Source organism: Prionailurus bengalensis, chromosome A2 (genome assembly GCF_016509475.1).
Source record: "Prionailurus bengalensis isolate Pbe53 chromosome A2, Fcat_Pben_1.1_paternal_pri, whole genome shotgun sequence".
Lineage (NCBI taxonomy): Eukaryota > Metazoa > Chordata > Mammalia > Carnivora > Felidae > Prionailurus > Prionailurus bengalensis.
The window spans coordinates 163238802-163265750 of record NC_057348.1 but is presented as its reverse complement, the minus strand read 5'-3'; the positions used below and the strand labels follow the sequence as shown (position 1 = coordinate 163265750).

Here is a 26949-nt window from a genome sequence, read left to right as displayed (position 1 = left end):
GGGAGCCTGGGTCAGGCCGAGGGCACCCGAGGACGGCAGAGTCAGGGAGGAAGCCTTGGCTGACCATCAAGGCCCCAGGGGCGCCCCGCTGGGGGTGAAGGTGGCAGGAAGTGAGGGCCGGCGGGGTGCGGGGCTGGACCCGTGACCTGGAGATTTCTTCTAAGCGTGACGGGGCCCGTCCCGGGGCTTTGCGCAGAGGGGCGCCAGGCACCCCTGTTTTGAAGGCTCTCGCAGCCTCTGGGTGAAGAAGATGCACCGTACAGGGGCGAGAGAGTCCGGGGAGGAAGGAGGCTTCTGTGCGCGCTGCTGGGCCAGGGGCACGGATGCAGGGTCGGGGAGGGAGGGAGGCCTCCGCAGCAGGGCGTCGGGGCCAAGGTGGAAAGCCTGAGCGGGCCTTGGGCCTGATCCGGAACTAAGAAGTCTGATGTAGATGTTTAGCCTGAGATGCTTCTTGTCCGTATCTCCACCTGCACGTCGGAGCTCAGGGGAGAGGCCCGAAGGCCTCAGGCGGCTGGTCTAACCAGGAAACTAAGGGCAGAACAGCGTTACAACTTCTGTTCCCTGGCCTCGGCTCCTCTCTCTAGGGTCTCCACTGCTCTTTGTGGCTCCAGCGTAAATGCTTTTCCTCCTAAAAGACCTTCTGAAGCGTGAAGTGGTCATCGAGGCCCCCGGGGTTGGGTGCAGCGCGCCCGCTGGGCTCCCGTCGAGCCGCGACGTGCCGCTGGCCATTCTCCTCTTGGGCGCTCAGTTGACTTGGCGCAGCCCAAGTAACTGCTTAGGAGATACTTCTAGTCTCCGTTTTCTGTTTCCTCCTTTCCTCAGTGGTAGGAAGGTCTCTGTCATGGGAGAAGGGACAGGCAACAGAATGCCTCACGGAACAGTTTCTGTGAGGGCCAGCCCCGACCCCAGTGGTTGCTAGAGGGCTGAGCTCATTCATTTGGCCTCTCGGATCCCGGTTCAAAAAGACGAAAACTTAAGAATATCTATCCCACTTTTCCTTCTCCATGTTGGCCGGTAGCTGACTGTGAGCCAGACGGTCCTGGGTTCAGGTCCGGCCCTGTGGCAGGTGGTGGCCAACATCACGTACGACGGTGCCTCTCAGGTGCCCTGCCGAGGTTGATGCTCTGTACGCTGTCCCTACGCACCCCTTCTGGGGTTTGGATGAGCATTTTCTAGCTCACGACCACCCCCGTTCCTTCTCGGGGCTCCCCGCGCCTCGGGACCTGCTCTGCCTTTAGCCAGGGCTTGGCCTTGGCCCCTGGTGGGCCTTCAGGCCCCGTCTGGAGCCCCCTGCTGACTTGGGTCGAGCTCACTGGCTGGCCCTGTTTAACTTGGCTCTCAGTCAGGCATCGGATCCTCTGTGTCCTGTGTTTGCCACCGTGGGGGAGCGGGGACCTCATCAAGGGCTCGGCCCAGCCCCCGCTCGGGCTCCTTTCATGGCGTTGACCCGTGGGGAGCAGGTGGGGCCTCGGGTGACTGGCTTGCTGAGAGAACTAGGTCACTTTCTCGGCACCCTGCCCCCCAAGAAGAGATGGTTGTGGCCAGAAGAAAGCTTTGGCCTCTGAATTCCCCTCCCTCTCCCCCAGAGACAGCAGCTTTGGAGACCCTCGGGAAGGCTAGAGGGCGGCGTGGGTTGTTCGGAATGTTGCTCAGTGGCTCAATGGTTAGCGTGAGGGACCCCCCCCCCGCCCCCCGGAAATGCAGCAGCCCCAGAGCATCTTTGCAACGCCCCCCACCCCGCCCCCAGCTGCATGCTGCACTCCCCTCCCCGCCCCCGCCAGGGTTTGCCTCACCAGGGTCTCCAGCCCGTCGGTTGAGTGAGTCGACCTCACCCTGAGTTCTCCTGCCAGCAAGGTGCTGTCGAGTCCACGCAAAGACGCCTCGAGTCTGAGAAGCTTCTGAGAGATGGGAACTGCAGTGAGCAATGTGACCCACTTAGCCAGGTGGGTCAGCCCATCCTCTGACCAGGTGCTAAACGTCCTGGGATGAGTCAACCACTCAAGTCCCTCCCTGTCTCTCCCTCTGAAACAGAGAGAACACGGGGCTCAGTGAGACCCGGGCTTCTAGGACCAGCGGGGAAGGACCTCCTCCCTGTGTCCTTAGCCTGCTGCAGGCTGGCCCGCCCAGGCCCAGAGGCCGAGTGGGGGTGGGGTGGGTGGGGGGAACCGCAGCAGCCTCAGGGTCAGGTTTGAGAAGTAGAAGCGATTGCCAGAACATATTCTGGAGGCAGCCTGCATTTAGCCACCGTTCCTGCCACGGCTAACCCTCGGGCCCCGGAGACAGCCAAAGGGTTTGCAGCTTTCTTTCGAGTGAGTTCCTCGGGAAGACTTCAACTAATGACATTATGGAACCAGAGTTTGCATTTGCAGGAGGTGTCTTATCAAAACAGGTGCGTGGCTGGGGCACGCACTCTGACCTCCCGCGATCCCCCGATCCCTCGGTGGGGGAGCTTGTCACCCTCGCCTCTAGAGAGCCATTGCCATCTGCAAGTGAAGCTTGAGTTCTCCGTTGGTGCTACAGGGCCAGGCGGCAGGAGATGCCAGCGGCCGGGAGCGCGGGCTCTGGAAGCAGACGGGTTGACGCAGCAATGACACCCTCTGGCTGTGTGGCCCCGGGGCAAGTCGCCTGACCTCCCTCTGCCTCCCTTCCCTCATCTGTAAGAGGCCCCAAAGCCTCCCTCAAGGGGTGTGGTGAGATTAAAGGAGCTACAGTTTGTAACTCACCCAAAACAACGCCTGGTACAGAATAACCGCTTAAGAGGGCTGAGGAAGACCCCTTCTCGTCAGCGAATTTGTGGAAGAACCAAAACTTGCCCTCTGAGTGTTTTATGCTAGTGGCGTCTTTCTAGAACCTACCCCACGCACCCCTGACTCCCCAGGCAGCGAAATACCGTGCTGACTGTAATCAGCCTGCTTTTATGAGTTGGCATCATCACCGTGGACGGCCGGGTGTCCCCAGGGCCCCTCCAACTTTCCACTGCTTGTACACTTGACCGAGGCTCCAGCTACAACGGCCCAGGTGGCATTCTGTGGCAAGAGCAGAGTCGGGCGCCCTGGGGCATCGCAGCCCTGCGGTTAGAGCTGTGTGGTCCTGAGGGTAAGGTGGCCCAAGGTGTGACTGTCGGAGAGACCGCAGAGACCCGGCCTCTCCCTGGCAACCCCCACTGCTGGCACAGGTAGCCTTCAGCGTTTGTAGCTGTGCTCTGTCCCTTCTGTCCCTGGGGGGGCGGGGCCAAAGGAGGGACCGGCACGGGGGAGGGCCGCACAGGGCTTGGAGAACTGGGACCTTTGACAAGGCTTGGTGAGCTGGAAGCTGCCAGGGGCTCCCCTTGGCCCACCCAAACCCCTTTGGGCTGGTTTTCCTTACAAGGACCTGCTGCACTCGGTCACGTGCAGCTGTGCACACAGTTGGCACGTACGTTTCACTCCGAGGAAGTGGAGGGACCTGCCTTGTGGTGCCCAAGGCAGATTGTCATTTTGTGCCCTGAAGGGGAGGACTCAGGAGGGACTCCGGGTCCCGGCTTGGCATCCTTACTACCCACAGTAACGCTGATCTCGGGCGCGGGGTCGTAAGACCGCCGTGAGTTTACGTCAGGCGAAAGGGCAACAGATAAGGTGGTGCTGGCCAAGCAGGGCCACGTCGAGGCCAGCCGTGGCCCTGAGACTCCTAAGGGCCCGACTTGAAGCATACGGCACGAGAAACACGGATGTGTGGCTCTTGCTGTGACTTAGGCTGGGGACCCAGAGCCTGGGCGCTCAGGCAGAGAAGTGGAAATTCACCAGAAGCGTAGGGAGCTGATCTCTTGGACAAACAGAATTGTTTTCCCTCCGGGCCCTTGTGGACCCTGACCCCCTGCTCTCATGCCCCTTCGCTCTGAGAGAAAAGCCCCCGTGTCCCTCACTGGTGCTCAGTCGGCCAGACGTGGCCACCTCCCAGGCCCCCTCACCGAAGAAAGCGAATCAGGAGCTGGCGCGACAGGGACACGTGGCTTCCAAGTCTGGCTCCCCCATCGGCTGCGTGCGTGTGTGTGTGTGTGTGTGTGTGTGTGTGTGTGTGTGTGTTACGACCAGATTGAGAAAAGAACACAGGCCCTGATCCTTTGTTTCCTTGGTGTTGCTCAGAAGGAAGTAGACTTTTATCAGCAGGAACGAAAAGGCAATCTGACCTCCTCGGCCAACTCAGATACCGCAGGCTTTCCAAAGCAGCTTGGGAGTGGAACAGCCGTCGTGTATTTCACATGCCAGTGCCTCTCCGCGCAGCTCGACTGCATTTACTTTTAACGGAACGTTAAAAGAAATTCTCATTTAATTCGTCAAAAACGTGTGCGGCATCTGGCCAGTAAATTCAGTGGTACCCCGGGAAACCTTGCTCAGCTCAGGGTTCTTTGTTTCCTGTGGCTGCCAGGGTCGGGCTGCTGAATGCTAGCGTTCTAGGACAGGCTACGTCCACGAAATCACGGGTTTCGGGCTTGGTCAGCAGGGTTCAAAACCTGGCCTCCCCCCCCCCGCCCCCACTTCCCAGCCTTACTACTGCTGTGCTTTCCTAAGCAGGAATGCGCTCTCTCTCCAAGCCTGGCCATTCTGGGCCCAGAGGGATCGATACCCACCTCGTGGCTGGTGCACGGGCGCGTCCATTAGATGAGGTATGGGGGGGCCTAGCACGCTAAGCTCCTCCTCTCCCGTGAAAATTTTGTGCCAAATAAATACATCAAATAGAAAGCAGCACCCCCCAAAAAGCATGCATGCCTCTCCGTGAGTGTGTGTATAGAACGTGCAGGTGGCAGGGCACCTGCGTGGCTCAGGGGGTTAAGCGTGCGACATCGGCTCAGGTCGTGATCTTGCGGTTCGTGGGTTCAAGCCCCGCGTCGGGCTCTGTGCTGACAGCTCGGAGCCTGGGGCCCGCTTTGGATTCTGTGTCTCCCTCGCTCTCTGCCCCTCCTCCGCTCACGCTCTGTCTCTCTCTCTCAAAATAATAAACATTAAAAAATTAAGAAACAGAATAGAATGTTCAAGTGGCATCGCTCCTCATAGCCCTGACACGGAAACCACCCGATGCCCATAAGCGGCGGAGGTGATAAATACACGGCAGCAGGTTCCCATAATGGAATATTCTGCGGTGATGTGAATGAGCGGTCCGCAGCTACGTGCAGCAAATATAATGAGCCTCGCAGACAATGTGAGCGAGAGAAGCCTGATGTGAAAGAATACAAGCCGTCTGGTTCCATCGGTATAACCTATGAGAACAGACAAAACCAGGCGTTAGGATCGTGCCGGTGACTGTCTGAGGAGGTGAGCAAAGGGCATCCGAAGCAGGCCCCTGGGAGGTGGGGATAGGACGGTCCTGTCCTCAGAGGGCCGGTCACACAGCTGCGCTCGCTTTGTGCAGACCCACCGAGTTGCACACTCCCGTTTTGTGCACTTTTCTCTCTTCCGCTCTGATGAAAACGTTTTTTACGCACACGAGCCCCCAGAAGGGTGCCGGAGGAGGGGAGCTGAGTTCCTCTCGTCACTGATACAAACCGAGGAGCGCCGCCCCCAAGACCTCGGGCCGAGCTAGGAGCTGTGTGCCGCGCTATCCTGGTGTGCTGGAAACAGACTTACTTGCCCGTTAGTAGAAGAAGTTGGAAACGCATTGGGAAGACAGCCGGTGGGGGGAAGGGGGGGGTTCTGCAAACAGATTTCCTTGCTTAGAGCATCTGCGTTCCCTTTGCAGCACAGTAATCATTAATGGCGGAGAAGGGCCGATTTTTCTTCTTTCTTCTTTGCCTCTGGCACCCACTGATGAGTAGGTCAAAGACCATATAATGGCATTAAAGAAACAGGAGCGGTTTTCGGCACCAGGCAATGGGAGAGCCTGGAAGGGGTGGGGTGGGGGGGGTGAGGCAGGGGCAGGCGGATGTCTTTCTGCCAGGCTTCCCCGTTCTCTGGGCAAGCTGGTGTGTACCGGGCCGGAGAGCTTGGCCAGAGAGACGAAATGGGTCCAGGGAGAGGTGGGCAGTGAGAGGGTGTGTGGGAACGCGCGGAGGCTCCTTGGCAGTTCTGCGTCAACCTTGCGGCCCTTCCGGCCGTCCTGAACTCAGGCCCCTCCCAGGGTGCTGGCCCTCCCCTCCCTCCCGTCAGCCCATCCCCCCTCCATCATCTTTGCTCTCCTGGGAGCCGTGGCCCCTGAGGCCTTCACGTGATCATTGACTCATGCCACAGTCTTATTGTCCAATGATACGACGCGGTGCACTCCGCTGAGGGCATTTTGTCCTGCACGCGCCTGGTGAGGGTGTGGGACGCGCTCGTTCTGTGCCTCTGGTTCTCGGGGTCAGTGTGGACCCACGTCCTCGCCATCTGCTGTCCGCATTGATGAAGAGTGGGCCTAAATGTCAAGGTCTACTTTCTCGGGCCAGCGGGGAGAGCCAGTAAGTGCCCCCGGTCTCCCCTCTGGAAGGACTGGGGAACTGGACGATATGGAAGACGAGATTGGGCCAGCCCGACACAAGTTGACTTTTTCTGAAGATCAAACGGTTAATCTCTGCTTCGTTCTTACAAAGGCATACCGGAGGGGCGCCTGGGTGGCACAGTCGGTTAAGCGTCCGACTTCAGCCAGGTCACGATCTCGTGGTCCGTGAGTTCGAGCCCCGCGTCGGGCTCTGGGCTGATGGCTCGGAGCCTGGAGCCTGTTTCCGATTCTGTGTCTCCCTCTCTCTCTGCCCCTCGCCCGTTCATGCTCTGTCTCTCTCTGTCCCAAAAATAAATAAACGTTGAAAAAAAAACAAACAAAAAAAACCAAAGGCGTACCGGAGAGCAAGACCGTCCGACAGAACTTTCCGCGCAAAGATGGACGTGGGCTTGATCCCTGCTGTCCTCTGCGGTAGCCACGAGGCGCGTGTGGCTGTTGAACGGCAGGAGCAGGGACGGTGCACCTGCATTAGTTCGTAGGGCTGCTGTGACAAAACTCCACGAACCGGAGGGCTGAAAACAGCAGAGATTCTCTGTCGAGGCTCTGGAATCGAGGTGTCTGAGGTTGACTCCTGCTGAAGCCTCAGAAGGAGAATGTATTCCAGGCCCGTCTCCTGCTTCTGGTGCTTGTTGGCAGTCCTTGGCTGCCCGCTGCTCCCTCCCACGGCCTTCTCACGCGTGCGTGTCTGTGTCCGGATTTCCCTCTTCTAAGGACACCGGTCATTTTGGACCGGGACCACCCTAATGACCTCATTTCAGTTTGATTAGCTCTGTAAAGGCCCTACTTCCAAATAAGGTCACAATCACAGGTTTTGGGGGGGGATTAGGACTTCAGCACATCCTTTTGGGGGGCGTAATCCAACCCTTAAAAGCAAACGACGGACGGAAGTTTCTATTTTATTGAATTTTAAGTATGAGCAGCCACACGGGGCTAGTGACTGCCTCCCGGTCAGCACAGCTATAGACTGGAGAGGCACAGTTTGGGTGATTGAGCATGTCCGTTTAGAGCTACCCTTTGGCCGGTCATTGCTCAAAGCCGGGTCACCTGCTTGTTCCAGTGAGGCTTCCCCGGGCAGCGGCCCCTGAGGGCCGGGAGGGAGGAGGGGGCGTGACTAACCCCCCAAGAGATAGAGGAAGACCTCTATCCGATGAGCCCTCCATGCATATTACACACCCGCACAGCACGCACAGCACGGCTGCCTCCAACCCTTCATGGCCTTGCCTGGACAAAACACCAGGCATCCTGTAAGGTCCCTGCTCTGATTTCCCAGGGAGGCTGTATGGCTTCTGCAGAGACGTTTGCTCTCTAAACGGGCAGGACAAGTACTAAGGGTCATCTGGGGCTGGGTACAAAGCCAGACTCTCCCTGAACGGAGGGAATGGATGTGGAGAGTAAGAAACCGTGGCCTGGCCACGCAGGGGAAGCCGCTGCCAGGCCCGTCGTGGGGATGGGGGGATGCGGGCAGGGTAGTCCCCAGCCTCCTCGCCCGGGGCTGCTCGCCCTCGGGCCCTTAGAGCCCTTGGCTCTCCTGAGAGCCAGCTTACCACCAGGGAACTTGTTAGAAAGGCACAGTCCCGGGGCCTCCGCCCCAACCACCGAATCCCAGGCTCAGGGGTCGAGGCCAGACTATGGTTCCACCAGCCCTGCTCACGACAAGGATCCTTGCTCTAGTCTGAACCACTGGCCCAGAGTCGAGTTGTACAAGTCACCGGAGGATCTCGGTAAAGGCAGATTTGGATTCTGGGGGTCGGGGCGGGGGGGGTGGGGGGGAGAAGGCCTTGGCATCTGTGTGTCTGACAGGCTCCCGATGATGCCGGGCGGCTGGTCCCCAGACTGTACTCCAAGGAACCGGGGTCCAAAGCACTAAGGTCCACAGGGGCCCGGCCTGTTCTCTGGCTCACCGTTCCCAGCACCTAGAACAGAAGGCAGGCGTATAATATACTTCTAACCTCCTCGCTCGACTGAAAATACTTTGGTGCCAGAGAGAGGGCTGCTGAAACTCACCTCGCCTCCCCTTGTGGGGGCAGAAAACGTCTCATGATGACTTGCTCGGTGGCCTGTGTCCTACTAACTGTGAAGACAGAAGCCACACTGCACAGAGCTACAGTGCAGGATCTCCCGGGGGACTATTTCATTAATCTTAGGGGCAGCGAAAGACCAGCAGGCGTGGAGGTCTCCTGCAGAGACCTACTGACTGTTCGCGAGCACGGATTTGTGGCTGCCTGGGACCAGCCCGCTTCCCCTCCGCCATCCTGTTGCTTCCCTACCTCTCTCCCCCGACGTAAGTGATTCGAATCATTCTCCAGCCTCTTCCGAGAACATGTCTCCTCCAGATGTGCGGGGACTCAGCCAGCAGCAGCCTTACTCAGGGGAGGAGGGCGACCTTCGCCAGGGATTTTCGGTCCTCGCCAGGCGGGACCCCCCGCCCGGAAACCCCGACAGCAGGCTCGCCCTCAGTGTAACTGTTCGTTTGGCTCCCCGAGAGTTTCTCGCTACAACTCAGGTCAGCCTTCGTGGTTGTCAACAGGAGACAAGCTGGGGTGCAGCGGAGGTGGGTGGAGGTCAGAGAAGGGGCGGCCTCAGCTGGGGCACTGGCGAGCCCGGGGGCCGGCATCGGGCTTGCTCCCCTCCCCCCATCCCTGCAGCTGTGCTTATTCTGACTTGGGGGGGGGGTCTGCCCCAGCTCCGCCCTCACCTGGGTCTCCAACCTACTTTTCTCCCTGGGGGGTTTAAAACCTAAGACCCTGCATTTTCGAGGGTTCGCGACGGACGGGAGGTTGAGGGGAGCGTCTGTCACCTTTCATGACGGAGGCTGATGCTTTTCTCTTGGCCGTACGATATTTAGGCGAGGAAAAGAGGCCCTTGTCTTGAGTGGCCGGAGGCCCAGGCCTGCAGAGCAGGTGACCACCGCAGCAAAGGCCCTGGCTTTGTCCCCGGGAAGCCCCCTACCTTCCGGTTTGCCCGGGTCGCCAGACCAGCCTTGGCCACTGTATCCCCAATACGGTCCTGAATCGGCGCCCAGCCCCGCAGCCTGTCATCGGGGCCAGGAGCTGCCCGGGCTGCACGTGGCGGTGAGAAGTCCCCGGGTGGGCAGGAGGGGTCTCTGACGGCACCGTTAGCTGAGGCTGCGGCTTGTCAGAGCCTCACTACAGACGGTCAAGAGGAAGGGGGAAGGAAGGGAAGGAGGAGGTCTGTGAGGCTCCCGCAGCCCCGGCAGGCGCGGGGCGGGAGACCCCGACGTGAGGCCCGACCACCGGAGACCCTAGCAGAGGCCACACGGGGCCCTCGTTCTGGCATCAGGCCCACGGCCTCAGACCCCGCGAGGGCTGGGGTGCTGTGCGCGCAGAGCAGGGTCCGCCGCCTCTGCCGGATGAGCTCCACACTGTTCTTGCGGTGCTAAGTCTGCAGGAGGCGGGGCCCGCGGTTTCGGCCCGTCCACCTGGCACTCGAGCCCCCGGGGGTCTGTGGGCCAGGGGTGCCCTGCACAGTGGGCTGAGGGTCGGGCTGGCACCCGGCCTGGCAGCTTCTGCTCAGACCACCGTGCAGAGAAGCAGCTTTCAGCGCACCTTGGAAGCTAAGGTGCCCTGCTCCCCGGGGGAGGGTCCCGTTCAGGAGCTGGTTTTTTATTTGCCCATTTCACCAATGGCTAAGCTGAGGCTCAGGTCCGAAGTGAGCAGCGCTGGTGAACGGCGGGGCTGGGGTCTGCCGCCGAAGTTCCTCACAGAATAGGCTGAGAGAGGGCAGGGGCTGCGTTTCCCACCAGGGTATCTGCAGGCCCCTCCACGCTGGCCCTCGGGAGCCCCCGGTGAGCTCGGTGACTCCTGTCACAGACACCCACTGCCGGGGGGGTTTATCCTCTCCGGGGACCCCTCAGAATAACTCCCGCTATGGGATTTGTGTCACCCCCCCCCCGCCAGGGAAAGATGAGAGGTCTCTTCTCAGATAGCTTTCTTGGGAAAAGGCAGGCCAAAGAGAACCCCACGTGGAGGTGACTAGCTTCGTGATGCGGTCACAGGGGAGGAGGGTCAGCCGTGACACGGGCGACCAGGTGATCGCTGCTTTAATTTACACAACACCGAGTCAGCGGACTGTGTGCCCAGCTGCAGGCTTGCTGCCCGGGGGACACACCCCCAACCGTCCCTCCCTCCAGTTATGTCACTGCCGGCAGCCTCACCGGGAGTCATGTAAATGTCACATTACCCTTGGCAAGGCTTCTCAGATAGCGCATCGGAAACTTGGCCGCGGGAAGGCAAGGAATGTCTGACATCTCCCTGGACTCCCTCCCGCTGCAGGCTTGGTGACCCACGCGGGGTCCTGTGACCGCGGCCCGGCATCGCACACACAGAATCTTCGGACCAAGCGGGGGTGTCGTGCTTGCGCGCGCGCTGTCTCAAAAATAAATAAACATTAAAAAAAAAAAAGGAATAAATCCCTACAGCTGCTACAACATGGATAAACCTTGAGGACATCATGCTGAGTGACGTAAGCCAGTCACAAAAGGAGAAACACCGGGTGACTCCACGTGCGTGAGGTCCCGGGAGGGGTCAGAGTCATAGACACAGAAAGTGGCAGGGTGGGGGGCTGGGGGTGGGGGGGATGGGGGTTAGTGTTTAGTAGGGATGGAGCTTCAGTTTGGGACGGTGGAAAGTTCTGGAGACGGATGGTGCTGATGGTCGCACAACGGTGTGACCGTATTTAATGCCACGCGATCGCTTAAAAATAGTTAAGATGGCGAATTTGGTGTTCTTTGCATTTTACAATACAAATAAATTTTTAAAAATGGTTCTGATGAACAAGGTAGCTTGTCGCCAAGTTTTACTAACCTGTTTCTCGGATATTCATAACTGTTCGTGTGCTTAGCACGGAGGTCTTTAAAAAACAGCAAAGTCCTTATTTTTCCGTAACGTTCTAGAATGGAGAAAGCCCCGGTGGTGACACAGTTGTACAGAACCCTCCACGGTCTGTGGGCTCAGGCCGATGCCAGGAGCCCCGTGGAGACCATGACCACTCACCGACGTGTCCAAGGCCATGGCTGCGGCTCTGGGCACCACTCAGCCGTGCCTGCCCAGAGGCCGCGAACGTGAGGCTTGGTGAGGCTGACCGCCAGGCCTCCCTCGGCCCCCTTCTCCCCGCACACTCTCTGGGAACTCTCCTCACCTGCTCCCCTTCCCAAGGGGCCAGGAGGGCACGGGCTGGCCAGCTCGGGGGCTCCCAGAGCCCAGACCTCACTCCTCTCCCCTGCACAGCAGTGGTCACTCCGTCCTGTCTCCCCAAATAATCTTCCGCCCAGAGGGAGGGGGGATTGTAGCTGCCGTTTTTAATTGAACAGGCTTACATCACACTGCCAAGGCCCGACTTATACGGTAATGTTTTGGAGTCGGCCTCCCGGCCCTACCTGTGAGTGCATCCCAGCCCTGCCCATGTCTGTCACACCCCTACCCGTATCTACGTCACACCCCCTACCCAGGTCTGCATTCCAGCCCCGCCCGTGTCTGCATCGCACCCCTACCCTGTCTGCGTCACAGCACAGCCCTGTCCTACCCATCTTTCCCTCAAGGCCCAGGGGAAATGACATTAGTCCGGGCTGCATAGACAGCCCCCCTCAAAATCACGTTAGAGATCTTTTTTGTTTTTACAGTCAAGTTTACTGACGTATAGTTTACATACAGTAAAATCCACCCCTCTTAAGTGCGCAGTTCTGTGAGTCTTGACAAATGTATGTAATTGAATACTCAACACCACCACTGAGATATAGAACAGTTCTGTCACCCCCCAAAATTCCCTAGTGCCCCTCTATGGTCAACTTCTTCCCACATCCCCAACCCCCGGCAACCTATAATTTTCCTGTCCCCTATAATTTTGCTTTTTCCCCTATAATTTCTATTTAGATGGTGAAATTTAGCGTATAGCCTTCTTTCACTTAGCAAAATGCGTCAGAGATGCGTCCCTGATGCTTTATATCTCAACGGTCCTTTCCTTTTTATTACTGAGGAATGTTCCACCGTTTGGATGCACCAGCTCGTTTATTAATTCACCAGTTGAAGGACTTTGGGGATTGTTTCCGGCTTGAGGCAACTATAAGCAAAACCACTATAAGCATTTGCATCCCAGTTTTGTATGAACACGAGTTTTTACTTCTTCTAGAGTGGCCTTGTGGGGCTCTATGGTATATGTACCGGTGACTTCGTGAGCAACTGTCCAACTGTTTTCCAAACCGACTGCACTATTTTGCGTTCCCACCAGCAATGCACGGGAGTTCCCGTGGCTCCACATCCTTGCCAACACTTTGTATTGTCGGTTTTAGAAAGAACGTAGCTCATCTCGTGGTGCTCAGGGACATCTCGTTGCTATAATGTGCTTATCCCTAATGACTTGACGGTTAATGATGCCAAGTGTCTTTCAGCACACGTATTTGTCATCTGTATGCCTTCTCTGGGGAAGTATCTGTCTTAACCTTAGCCTTCTGTTCACTTTTTTTTATAGAACCATTTGTTCTCTTGTTATTGAGTTTCGAGCGTTCTTTATATATTCTAGATACAAAATCTTTAGCACATACGATTTGCAAATACTTTCTCCCTGTCGCTTATCTTGTCTCATTTTCCTAACGGTATCTTTTGAAGGGCTTACGTTTTATTTATTTATTTTTTAATGTTTATTTGTTGAGAGAGAGAGAGAGAGACAGAACACAAGTGGGGGAGGGGGAGAGAGAGAGGGAGACACAGAAGCTGAAGCAGGATCCAGGCTCCAGGCTGTCAGCACAGAGCCCGACGCGGGGCTCGAACCCACAGATCGCAAGATCGTGACCTGAGCCAAAGTCCGACGCTTAACGGACTGAGCCACCCAGGCGCCCCGAAGAGCTTACGTTTTAAATTTTAATGAAATCCAGCTCATCCATGTGTTCTTTTATGAACTGTTCTCATCGGGCGTTTTGTGGAACTAAGGTGTGCCACGTAGCCCTATGAGTACTTACAGAGTAGGGATTGTGTACCGAGCTGGGGAGACGATGGTAAATACAATTCACTACCGATCATGCTTAGTGGAGGAGACAGGATATGTAAAGGAGTAATGACAGCATACTATAATTTGTGATGGTGGAACGTGCAAGGTGCATAAACAGGAGGAATAAGTTAGCTTGATCCTAGGATGACGCTTGGTCACCAGTGATCTCGAGAAAGCAGCTTTACAAAAGATGAACTTAGCCAACAATCGATGCTAAAGCTGTGGAGTGAATCAGAAAGTAAAGAGAGAAAAACTTGCTCCCCTAGGCACAGGGTTCTGATATCATTTCTTATACCCCAGTTCTAGAAACCCAGCGGGGGGAGCTCCAGAGAGAAAATTAGGAAGAGAGGAAATTTACTATCTGGCCACAACTGAGTCCGGAGATCCTGGCCCTGTCCTTCTTCCCTTCACTCATGTCCCCAGTGACCGCATCTCCTTGGGGTCATTTGTAGGGAACTGTCATCCAGGTCAGCCTTCAGCAGGTTGGCCACGATGAACAGGACCTAGAGTCTTTCATGTAAAAACAACCTGGAGAAAGGGGAGGCTGGGTCACCAGAGAGACTGGTTGAGTAGGTCAGGTATTTGGAAGGGGTCAAGGGACCTTCCAAACCCCAAAGTCCTATACATAGGAGGCTGGCTTCTCCTACCCATAAAACAGGCTTGGGCACTTGTGGTCGATGTAAGTCAGACACTGGAAGGTGAGGGATCCTGGGATCCCCAGAATGAGTGCTTGTCCTCATTCCCTCCGGTCGCCTTGTTACCTCTCTACTAAACACAAAGAAAAACCGAGGGATGGTGCCGTCAGCTTTGCTCATGGCCCTAAACTCCCAGAACTGCTGCCGTGTTGTTGTTGGATTGTTGAAGGCAGAGGCAAATCCCAGGCCTGAGGTTCTGGATTGCCTCTAAAAGGACACAGCCGAGGGGTGCCTGGGTGGCTCAGTCGGTTAAGCGTCCCACTTTGGCTCAGGTCATGATCTTGCACTTGGTGAGTTCGAGCCCCGCGTTGAACTCTGTGCTGACAGCTCGGAGCCTGGAGCCTGCTTCGGATTCTGTGTTTCCCCCTCTCTCTGCCCCTCCCCTGCTCACGCTCTGTCTCTCTCTCTCTCTCTCAAAAATAAATAAAACTTTTTAAAAAAAGAAGAGGAAGGAGACGCCGAAACCTGTGTTTTCAGCGTGAGATGCTTGACTCCCTTCTCTCTGCCGCTTTCCTTCCTCCCCTCTTCCCCCTTCACGGGGAATCTACCCATTCTTCCCTGGGAGCAGATACCCAGTATGGCCCGCGGTCCCTTTCTTCATGAGCTGAATGAGGAGAATCCAGAGTCCAGAGCGGCACCATAGAAACCAGCACCGGCCCCAGAGGCAGCCTGGATGCCTTCCCGGCCTGAGGCCTCCCTGGCCTCGCACACGCCCGTCCGGTCTCACTGGCACCCAGAGGGCCCGGCGTGTGGTGTCAGGTGATACGTTGAGTCAACAGACCCACAGGAGAGCCCCGGTCGGAGTCCCGTGGCAGCCGGCTGCAGCCAGCACCCCAGGGAGGGAATGCCCACAGCTGGCTGCTGGCCACCACCTGGCCTGCCCGGAGACCCAGCGGGCAGGTGACTGCCGGGCCGGAGTCGCTCACCCACAGACCGTCTCCCGGCCCCCAGCCTCTGCCTCCCCGTCCCGCTTGGCTGCACGTGGCCTCCAAAGCCGAGGTCTGGAAAGCGTGCTCCCGAGGCCCGAATGCCATCACGCCTGGTAGAACAGAGTGTCTTAGACATCTGGGAACCACCCGAGACGTCCCTCAGGGAGGGGACAGTGGCTCAGAGCACTTTCTAGGTACCCACATCCCCTTGTCGCTGCTATTGGGTCCAGAGCGTGGAGGCAGGGGGGGGATCTGGGAGCGCCCTCGAGGGTAAGGTTAAACAGCCCGGGGACACTCCGAGGTGGGGCTTCGAGCGTAGCTGGCAGGGGCACACGTCGCCAGCAGCCTGAGCCCACGGTCTGTGGGAGGGAGGAGCTCTCATCAGGGGTACCGCTTCGATTCAAAAGGCCCAAACTGTGGGGCGCCCGGGGGGCTGGGTCAGCTCAGCATCCGACTCTTGATTTCAGCTCAGGGTATGCCCTCGCGGTTCACGAGCTCGAGCTCCGCGTTGGGCTCTGCGCTGACAGCCTGCGTGGGATTCTGTCTCCCTCTCTCTCTCTGCCCCTCCCCCGCTGGCCCTCTCTCTCAAAATAAGAAACTTTTTTTTTTTTTTTTTTAAGAGGCCCACATCATGCAAAGTGTAGGAAAAACTCAAGGTAAAGATTCTGATTCTCAGAGCCCGCTCTGGAAGCTTCCACGTGCAGGGGTCCTGGTTAGGCGTGGTCGCTGGCTGCCCCTGATTTGGTTATCCATGCTGATTTTCCACCCCATCTTCTGGCTCCCTCTTCTCCCCGTGAGGGTCCCTCAGCGGACATAGCTACTGGTTGCTTTCGGGGCCTGGGGGCCTCGACCCTCCCTGTGCTCCCAAATCGGCAGAGTTCTGCCGGATCTGCTGTGTTACATCACGGTGACACCGCGTGCCCGGGACAGGCTGGCTTGGCCGGAACAATTGGCCGGAACCGCACTGCAGTAAACAGGCATCTTGGAGAAACGGAGGTTAGAAAGACTCATCTGAACTTGCGCGGAAATCGAGTCCTGACCTAGGAGCGCATCCGAGCCGGGCAGGGCAGGGTGGGGGGGGGCTCCTGCCCAGAAACATTCCAGCCCCACCTCTGGCCAATGCCAGACAGCCTTCCCCCTGCCCACTGGGCACCTGGCGGCTCCGCGGCTCTCTTACTGAATTAGCGTTCTTCTCCTGTGTGCTCTCAGGAAGTGACGGTCACCGTACTGACCCAGGAAGGAACCTCAGCTCCTCCTGCCCCACATCCAGTATGTCCTGGCCACGGCTTGTCGCTATCCACTCCTTCTGTGCAGCCTGCCAGAGGGACGGGGGCAGCTGGTGGACACGGAAGGAAGAGCCTGGGGCCGGCCAGTGAGAGCCCGCGTGCAGCATTGTGGGTCCCACGGGTACTCTTGGGTCTCACCCTCCCACCTCTGACCCCGCGCACCTGCTGTCCTCCTGGGTGAACACCTGCTCTTTCCTCTCGCCGACACAGATGGTCTCCTCCCTGGGACTCCGTGGGTGCGAAGCCGGTGTCCGAAAGCTCTCACGGCCCCGGGCTGGGGGTCTAGAGACCCAAGTGATGGCTCTGCATGGTCCGGCTTCCGACCTAGCTGCTGCCCTCGGGCCTGACACTTCACCTCTCAGGGCCTGCGTTTCCTCCACTGTACAATGAGGCCACGGGATGTTTGTCTGCTGCGGTGCCTCAGCGCCGATTCCCCCTGGCTGGGATTCTTTTGGTGGGGACTATCCTGATTCTGTCGCATGCAGCCCAATCGATCTACACAGTATCAAACACCTGTTGCTTTCACGATTCCACAAAGATCGTCGGCAGAAGGGACCCGCGTAGCTATTGCCCCTTCGTTGGCAAATCCTTAGCGACCTGCTTTTCAGAATCTGTTTTAGATGGGAGGTGGACTGTTCTAGAATGTCTCCCTCTTGCAAAGCGACTGAGGAGTTTTTTTTCTCTCTTCCTTTCCCCGAGGATTGACTTTTAGCTTCAACATCAAAAGGCACCTATGCTTTGCTAAAGTAGCAAGGGTTATATTTTGGGTTCACGAAGCAGACCTCGGACCTGCAGATGCGTGTGAAGAGGGCACAGCTCTTTGTCTTTTCTTTTTTTAATGTTTATTTTTGAGAGAGAGAGAGACACACACACAGAGTGTGAGTGGGGGAGGGACAGAGACAGAAGGGACAAAGAATCCGAAGCAGGCTCCAGGCTCTGAGCTGTCAGCACAGAGCCCGACGTGGGACTTGAACTCACGAACCGCGAGATCGTGACCTGAGCCGAAGTCGGACGCTCGACCGACTGAGCCACCCAGGCGCCCCTGAGGGCACAGCTCTTCTAAAGGCCAGGGCAACACCAGAGGCTGTAGGGACCACACTGCAGGGACTGATCTAGAGTCAGTCCCTGTTTTCATTTTGTGTCCTTTTCCAGTTTACCTATGCAACTATCAACATGCTTGAGCCCACTCCATTAGACCCCTATTGGGTGTGCACAGCCGTGTAAAACTAGTTTTTCCTGGATTCCTTCTAGGCGAATAAGAACCTCAGAAAATGTCCTAAAAGAATTTTGTGTTTTCTTTAGAGAAAGAATTTTTCACCCACTGGATTACCATAACGCTTTGATTCCCAAATGACTCTAGACAGCCTCCAACATATTTTGAATCGTTCCAATGATAAAAGATTGCAAAACAGATTCTTGGAGTCTATAAGCAAAACTTGCAGCCTAAAACCCGACTTCCAGTCGACATGTGAATTGAGACTAAAGTCAAGGATGGCCAGGGCCAAAGCCGTTGGTTTGTAAGGAAACCAAAGCCTAGGCCAGTCCTGGGACGAGAGTCCGGAAACTTAACCCCTAAGAGAGAGAGGGGGACCCGGCTGGGGTGGGTGAGGTGGGGAGGATGTCAGGAAAGGGTCTTTTAGGAAATGAGTGATTCTGGAACATTTGGAGCAAGAGCTGAAAAGGGGAAGGGCCCTGGGAGCACTGTCCAGTGGCTGAAGGAACACCTGGTGACCAGAGATGAGGCATAATTCAGGGTCATCTGCATGAGACTGCCGTCGACGGTGGGAAGAATGATTTCCCTCAGAGACCAGGCAGGGGGCTTGGGACTCAGAAGAGAACTTCCCCTCTTGAAGAAGAGAGCTATGAGAGAGAGAGACTGGGAGAGAGGGCTGGGGGCCTGGTTCTACATGGCCACAAAGAATGGAAGAACTTCTTCTAGAACTTTCTTACCTACAGAATGAGGAGTCTATATTCAATTAATGGTTCAGAACTTGTCTGGCCACCGAACCACCTGGGGAACTTCAGAAAACCCAGATTCGCGGGGCGCCTGGGTGGCTCGGTCGGTTAAGCGGGCGACTTCGGCCCAGGTCACGATCTTGCGGTTCATGAGTTTGAGCCCCGCGTCGGGCTCTGCACTGACAGCGTGGAGCTCGGAGCCTGTTTCGGATTCTGTGTCTCCTTCCCTCTCTGCCCCTCCCCCACTCGTGTGCGCTCTCTCTCTCTCTCAAAAATGAATAGACGTTAAAAAATAATAATTTTTTAAAAAACTGCATATAGGCGAGTCTCCCATCCGATGCATATTGAATATTTGCTCCTCTCCTGGGACAGCGGTCAGCGAGGACGTTTAAGATCAGGAACGGGATGAATTTTCTCCTCTCTCTTGTTATTCAGACCGTGCGCTGCCCAAGGGCAGGGGGAAGGGGGCACACGTGCCCGCGCCCAGCACGCAGCCGTCTGGTCTACCTGGTTTACGTTTCCCGACACAAGGGCTTGGTTTGCTCAAGGGCCTTGATTTGCACAAGGGCCTCCTCCTTCCTCCCCGCATTGCTGTCCTTCCGCAGACCCCTGCCGTCTTGCTCCCGGGGGCACCGCTGTTCTGTCTCCTCCCCCGCCTCTCTAGACGTAGCTCATGCCAGTACGGCCTGGCCCCGTGAAGTCACCAGCTCATGGCTCCCTGGTGTCTGGAGCCACTTGCCTGATGTCTTGCGTGGCTGCCAGGAGCCATTTCTGTTGGCTCAGTGTGCCTATTCACTTATCCTGGCTGCCGCCCCAGGAAAATCAAAGGCATTGTTCGCTCTCGGAGGCCGACAGCAGCTCTAAACAAAGTCCTTAAGAAGCAGAAGAAAGAAGGAAAGCCTTCTCAGAAGAGCACAACGGGGGAAACCTATCTGTGCCCTGGGTACCGTGGCCACAGCCCGGTCTTGCCTGGGCCCTTCGGAAAGTCGCCTGATCGGGGGCAGATGTGTCTTATTTTCCGAGGCGCGGGCCCGGCTCCCTCCTGGTGTCTCCGCCGGGCTTTCCCGCCCTTTCTCCGAGCCCCTCCTGGGTTAGCGTTACACGCTTTTCGCTCCAGGGCTCACCACGGGGCGTGCCTGGTTTGGGCTTCGGTGTGGCGTCGACCCAGTTTCCCCAAGCGGGTCTCAAAGGTGGGAGTCGTCTGCTTCGCGGGAACCTGCCCCCTCCTCCGCGCCTGCACGGGCCTGGCCCCCGGCAGCCGGCTGGGTAGACCGTGGCCTTCCTGAACGATCGCGCTCTGGCGGTTTGCCCTGTGATTGGGAGAGACGTTGGTCGATTTCCAGAATACTGGGGGATCGTGGCAGCACGGCCCCACTCCCCTCTTTGTTGATAAATTGTGACACCGGTCGACAAAAGAGGGACAAGTTTAGGACTCCCTCACTGCCGATTCCCGCTGGCTAGGATTCTTTCGGTGAGGACCGTCCTGGTTCTGTCGCGTGCGGCTGGATTCGTCTATGCAGAACTGCCCCGCCTTCCTTCGTAGGATGCCCCCTCCCTGCCCCGGGTGAAACAGCAGAGAAGCGACTAGAAGTCTCCTCTCTACCCGCCTCGCATGTCTCCGCTCTTGCCGGCTGGGGCAGAAGAGAAACACGTTTGGACGAGGCCCGCCCTTGCCTACCCCAGGCCACCCCGCGGGAGGAATCCCGCAGAGCCCCAAGCCCACTCTCCCCCGGGACCCCCTTCCCTCCCACCCGCCTCTCACTTCTCTGCCACACCCAGCACTTTCTAAGTTCTCCTGCCTGCCGGCCTGTGAAGCCCCACTTTCCGGAAGGGTCATTCTCTCCCCGCGCCCCCCTCCCCCCAGAGTCCAGAGCATCCTTCTGTCTTGGGCAGCAAGACCACCCACTCTGAGAGGAGGCCAGGTGGCAAGGTGGAAGGATCCTTTGAACTTGGAAAGATTTCGGTGAGAGGGGCTGTCTTGGGGGGCACGGAGAATCACGCCCTTCCCCCAGAAACCAGTCGCTCCCGCCACCAGATGGGAAGCCCACCCATCATCTCCTCACTGCAAACAGTGCAGCGAGGTTGTGTCTAGGGCTGCGTGTCTTCTCCGCCGTCCTTCCTGCCCTTGGTCAGCACGGGCTTAGGACCCTTCCAGGACTCACGTGGGGACGGCCCACAGAGGCCGAGCCACAGGAGAAGCGGGAGCCGCCATTCGTGCTCTCAAGAGCCCTCTTAGGTGGCAAGCTGCTCAGTCTTGTTCTCTCTAATTATTCACACGTAGGAAGGAACATTCTAGATCCAAAGAGCTCGCAAGGAGTTCTACCAGCTATGACTGTCCCTTCCTTCATGGTGACTGGGCTTGATCCCTGAAGAATGTTGTAAATGGGAGAGCTTCTTGCAGACAGAGAGAGAGAGAGAGAGAGCGCGCCCAGGCCCGCCCTCGGAGTGCTTTCATGTAGGTGGGGACACAGACCTCCCTTCAGGGCTGGTGGGGGTGGCTGGGATCAGGGCAGGGGGCAGGAGACGCTTACATTCGGTGTTAGCCAGCCTCTTGGCTCAAAAGCAGAATCGGGGCTGGAGAAAGTAATTTTCTGAGTAGAGGGCACATCCACGTGATACGAAAGTTGTAAAATGACAAAGGGTGCAGTGTGACAGTGTTTCCTGCCAGCCGTTCCCGCCTCCGGGGCTTTCACAGCCTTCCCCAGACACTCCACACATGCGGACGGATACGTATATACATTCCCATCCCCTTTTCTGGGACCAGAAATGGTTTCATTCTCTACGGATGGCTCTGGGGTTTGCCTTTTCACTTGCCGCCGCGTCTCCGAGGTAAGGATGAGGAAGCTCGTCGTGCCCCGTCGGGGAGCCATGGCCATCCCTGTGGATATGCGGTCATCACGTTAGCCTCTTCCCGCCCAGGAGCACCTGCGTCTCCAATCTCTGCTTTTGCTTTATTTTGTTTTATTGTATTGTATTTTAATTTTTAATTTTTGCCTATTTTTGTTTGTTTACTTATTTATTTTTAGAGGGAGAGAGAGAGAATCTTAAGCAGGGTCTATACTGTGTGGATCCTGACCCGGGGCTTGATCCCAAGACCCTGGGATCGTGACCTGAGCCGCAATCGAGAGTCTGATGCTCAAGGGACTGAGCCACCCAGGCGGCCCTCCAGTCCCTGCTTTCCAAAGCACCACTGTATGGGGCGCGCCTGAGTGGCTCGGTCGGTTAAGCGTCTGACTTCGGCTCAGGTCATGATCTCACGGTCCGTGAGTTCGAGCCCCACATCAGGCTCTGTGCTGATGGCTCAGAGCCTGGAACCTGATTCGGATTCTGTGTCTCCCTCTCTCTCTGCCCCTCCCCTGCTCATGCTCTGTCTGTCTCTCTCTGTCAAAAATAAATAAGCATTTAAAAAAATAATAAAAAAATAAAAGCACCACGGTCACGAAGGACCCCACACGCTCGCCGTTTAGCAGCTCTGCCCCTAGGTCTGTGGAAGGAAATCCCAGAAGCAGACTGCGGGGCCAAGGAGCATGTGCACGTGTAGCTTTGCTAGATGTTGCCAAAGCGCCTTCACAGAGGGACATGATTTGTCCGTGCCTCGGAACACTCCTCTGTAGGTGTGGTTTGAGCCAGTATGAGCCGGATCTGGGAGGAAAGTCACAGGCAAGATGGAGGGGCTGGTCTGGATTGTGCCCTGTGTTCGGACAGACACGGGTGCTTCGGCACCGAGGGGTGCTGGGCGTCGCTGGGCCTGTCCCTCCTTCACGCGGAAAGCCAAGACCCCTACAGGGGCTTCGCGGGAGGGCCTCTCACAGGCTGTTAGAACGTGGTTGGTGGCCCCAGCCTGGAGTCCCAACGGCCCCCTGGGTCTCCAGCACTCGGCCTCGGAAAGTACCGGGGGGGGGGGGGGGGGGGTGGGCCTCTGTGTCCAGCGGCCAGGAGAGCATTGGGAGCGCAGAACACAGAATTCCCTGCTCGACGGTGCCGTGGGAACTGGCCTGTTCTGGGCCACGCTGTGACGGGCCGGGCTAGCGGGCCAGCTGAGGACTCTCGCTGGAAGAGCCAGGGAAGGACGCGCCACCAGCCCGGGGAGGCGGGGCTCCACAAAGCAGCCCCCTCCGCTGCTCCCCAGCCCAGCCCTCTGATGACCCAGGCGCCCCCCCTGGAGCCCCCTGGCTGGCATCCTCGTCCCTCGCCGCTCTGCAGGCATCGCCGGGGAACGTTGGAGCCGTGACGCTAGAGCAGACCTGGGCCAGGCGACCCCTCTCTCCCCCTGCCTGCCGGACCCTTCCCGTCTCCCCCTGCCCCCCACCAGCTGGAGACCCCCCAGATCCCCTGTGCTTCATCCTCTCTCCCCTTCCTCCCCCACCCCCAGCCCCGCCTCGCCGCAAGCCTGGCTTCTCAAGGCCTCTGGGGGAAAGCTTTTGTTTTTAAGAGTCGGGGGCTGTCCTGTCGGAGGCCTTTTTGTGCCTTAAGTTGAGACCCACAAACCCGTGGGTGCTGGAGTGTTCTGTCTCCTGCTGTCACCTGCCTCCCGGGGATCTGCCTGGAGCGGGCCTTCCCACTCGGGATGGCTTCGCGGGAAGAGCGGCTCCCTAGAAGACGACGCTCCTCCTTTGACGGATTCCTTCCGAAATGCCCACCAGGGACCTACGTGCCCCCCACACTCTCTGGGCTCGGGGAGGCAGAGAAGACGCGAGCTGAGCTGGAGCCTTAGGCCCTTCGTGCTCTCTTGTCCCGCCTTGCCTGCTGGGGCAAGCGTCTTCCAGGAACCTTCCTTCCCCTCACCAGGCCGGCGCTGGCTGCTGTGGGGACCCAGCAGTGTGGCCCAGAGCCCCTGCCCCACAGACAAAGGGCGGCTTCTGCTGGGGACAGAAGACTGAGGCGGTTTCACGCTTGGCTTTAGCGTGAAATATCTTCTCGTTCCCTGGTCACGTGCTGCACAGATACGACGTGCTCCTGGGTCCGGGGGAGCGAGAAGCCACAGGCCGTGGCGTCAGGAAAAGGAGGTCGGTTGAACTGACTCCTGAGGAGTGGGAGGCCCCTCCGGGGAGCGAGCACGGAGGCAGAGAAGGGAGCGCACGTGTCTCCGTGTGAGCAGAGGGGTCTGGAACGCGGGACACGGCAGGTAACCCTCGGGCTCCGTCTCCCAACATCCTTGCTTTGTCTTGCGTGGCTTAACGTTTGGACTAAAGCCAAGGTGTCAGCAGGGCCGTGCTCCCTCTGAGACCCTGGGTAGCGTCCTCTGGTGCCTCTTTTAGCTTCTGGTCGCTGAGGGCACTTGGTGCTCCTTGGCCTAGGGATGCATCACTTCGGTCTCTGCCTCTCTCGTCAGAGTGTGTGTCCATTTCTATGGCTTCTCCTCTTATAAGGACACCGGTCCCGTCGGGTTAAGAGCCCAGCCTACTCCAGCGTGACCTCATTGTAACCTGATGGCATCTGCAAAGACCCTCTTTCCAAATAAGGTCACATTCACAAGTGCCGGGGGTTCAGACTTCCACACAGCTATTTGGGGGACACGCATAGCCCCAACGATGATTTATGGCACGGTCAGCTAGACGGGAGTGATGGCCGCCCGCCCGAGGCAGGCCCCTGGATTGCACACACCCTGTTGAAGTAGACGGTCTCCCCGCAATTCTTTGCCGCACCCCCCCACTCCGCATCTGCTTCCCGCTCGTCCCTATCCGTGTGACTTTTCACTTCGTCACTTTGCGAGGCCCCTTCCCAGGCCTGCTCCTCCTCCCGCGTCCCCTCAGCATTCACCCTCGTGGCCAACTCTCGCCTCCGCAAACTCACGGTGGCAAGATTTAGGTTGCGCGTTTTGACGGTCATCGCACGTTTCGTGTGGTTCTTAGTCGTCACGTGACCTTCCGCAACGTCGACCTTTGTCTCTGTGGCCTACTTTATGAACTTCCCTACCCTGGTTCCACTCCGTGTGCTCTGGCCACACGCTCTGCAGGGGAGGAGTACGTTGATAAAGGGGCACCCGGGTGGTTCAGTCGGTTGAGCGTCCGACTTCGACTCGTGGGTTCGAGCCCCGCGTCAGGGCTCTGTGCTGACAGCTCGAGGCCCGGAGCCTGCTTCGGCATCTGTGTCTCCCTCTCTCTCTGCCCCTCCCCTGCTCACCTGTGTCTCTCTCTCTGTCTCTCAGAACTAATCATTAAAAATATATATATATATATGTTGATACGAGCTTGTCCCCAACATTCAGAATTTAATAATTTAGATTCTTGCCATTTGAGATTTGGGGCTCTTAGAAACGGAAGAGCCCTTCTCTTGCCTTCTTCTGTCTCAGCCAGACTCCTAACAGCTCTTGTGGTCTCCTCCTCAGCCTCAGGCCTCTCCTCCTCTCCGTCGACACCCACCCAAGCGGCCAAGCAGCACACGTTTCCTCTCGAATCCTACAAGCATGAGCCTGAGCGACTGGAAAATCGCATCTACGCCTCCACTTCCCCTCCGGACGCAGGCCAGAGGTACTGCCCGTCCTCCTTCCAGAGCGCAGCCGGGCCTCCATCAGCATCACCCACGCACCATGCTTCCTCCAGAACCGTAAGTCCGTGGGCCGGGCCGCCAGGCGTCGGGAGGGAGGGCAGAGTCTGGCTGAACGTAGCCGAAGTCAAGGCTGTGCACCCCCGACCTTTCTGGTATATTTTATCATAAATCGCAGGCTGAGGAAAAACAACGACGACGACAACAAAAACTGCTGAGGGCACAGCGGGCAAGCGGAAATTAAATGGAAAGTGGTCATGTCTGCGGCGTGACCGGAAAGGGTCTCTTGCCTCAGCTTCTTTAAAAACCAACCAACGAACAAAAATCAGCCCTGAAGAGCTTTATTTGAATGTATCCTGATTGGGAAACCCAAGGGAGAAGCCATAGGCAAAGCAACAGGCTTTTCGAATTGAAGTTTTATTGTCGAGTGTTAAGATTTCAAGGTTGGCAGCATTTGGGTTGGGGAGCGTGCTGGCGAAGGTGAGGCTTTCGGGGGGGGGGGGGGGGGGGCGGGGAGCCCGGGGCCCCTGCACCCTCCCGAGGAGGGGGGCTAGTGAACCCCGGCGGGAGAAGCCGGCCTAGTGGCGGGACGCGGGCCCTCGCCAGCAGCACGGTGGCCCCAAGCGTGGAGACGCCCTCCAACCCTGCCTGGCTCGTAGAAGGCACGTCGATGCTCAGTGTTACCCCTGGGCCCAGCAAGGGTGCGAGAAGTGTGTCCGGAGTCCGTCTATGTGGGTGGAACTGTCGTATTCGGTTGCTGGATTCGTTCCCTGGGGCCGCTGTAACAAAGCGCATGAACTTGGGGGGGGGGTGGCTTACAAGAACAGGAAGCTCTTGTCTCACCGCGCCCGAGGCTGGCGGTCTGAAGTCCTGGTTGGGGCAGGACCCTGCTCCCTGCGAAGTCTCTAGCGGGGACGCCCCTCCCTCGACTCCTCAGGCTTCCGAGAGCCCCAGCTTTTCTTGGCTTGTGGCCGCATCACACCAGCCTCTGCCTCGGTCTTCCCGTGGCTGTGGGCCCTGTGTCTGCACGTGTCCACGTTTCCCCCTTCTTGTAGGGCCGCCCTTCATCCTGGATTAGGGCCCAGCCGTGCTCCGGCTCGTCTTTACTTTGTCACGCCTGCAAAGACCTTATTTCCAAACGGGGTCACGCTCACGGGCATCGGAGCGGAAGCCTTCTCCGTAGCTGTTTGGGGGGACACAACCCAACCACTGGGGTGGTTCTCTTTGGGGCGCCAACCTGGGTCTGTCATGCAGAGAAGATACCATCGCTGTTCTCCTCGCTCTTTTGGCGATGACTTGACGAGCGTGCCCTTAGCAGAGTATTGTTCCGGGTGCCGAGGGATAAAATGCAATGTATTATCTCTGCCTTCTCGGGCTTCCAGTCTTACCGGGAACAGAAGAACACTCCACCAGGGCCGCCTGGGTGGCTCAGGCCGTTAAGCGTCCGACTTCAGCTCAGGTCATGACCTCACGGTTTGCGAGTTCGAGCCCCGCGTCGGGCTCTGCGCTGAGAGTGGCGCCTGCTTGGGATTCTCCCTCTCTCTCTGCCTCTCCCCCACGGCACTTTCTCTCTCTCTCTCTCTCTCAAAAAATAAACTTAAAAAAAAAAAAAAGAAGAAGAACGCTCAGATAAAGCCGTTAAGTAAAAGCAGAAAGGAGGTCGAGTGGGGACGGAGAGTAGGCAAATAGTCCACTCTAGAGGAGGAGAGCAGGGAAATACTGTTGTCTGATAAGGGCCATGAAGGCCCCAGTGCAGTGGCACCAGTGAGCTGAGCCTTGTGTAACTGGGAGGGTTTAAGTGAGAGGCGGGGAGGTGAAGGGAGAGCCTTCCAGAGAAGAACATTCGCCGTGACTTGGGCAGGAAGGAGCAAGACTACAGCATAGAGAAGGAGCAGGGCCGCGGGCCCTCTCCGAGGGTCCAGAACCCAGCAGCGGACTAGGAGGTGGGCTGGAGACGGGAAGCCGAGGAAGCAGAGAAACAGCCCAGATGAGGCAGGCTACAGGGCTTGGCCCCGGAGAGCTATGGCGCTCAGAGGAAGGGCCCCCACGTTCTGGGGCGGGAGCGAGAGACGATCTAGAAAGGGTCTCCTGGGCATTTAACACAGGAGATCTGGGACAGAGGGAGCCCGTGGGGGCCGGGAGCAGGAGGAG

General features: G+C 57.7%; 1 protein-coding gene across 1 annotated transcript in view; it reads left to right on the top strand.

Annotated features, from left to right (window-relative positions):
- The window catches only part of PRKAG2 (protein kinase AMP-activated non-catalytic subunit gamma 2), a 260976-nt gene that overhangs the window by 136246 nt on the left and 97781 nt on the right, over nucleotides 1-26949 (top strand). The window contains 1 exon segment of the mRNA XM_043589972.1: nucleotides 24641-24858. Coding sequence (XP_043445907.1) covers nucleotides 24641-24858 — 218 coding nt within the window.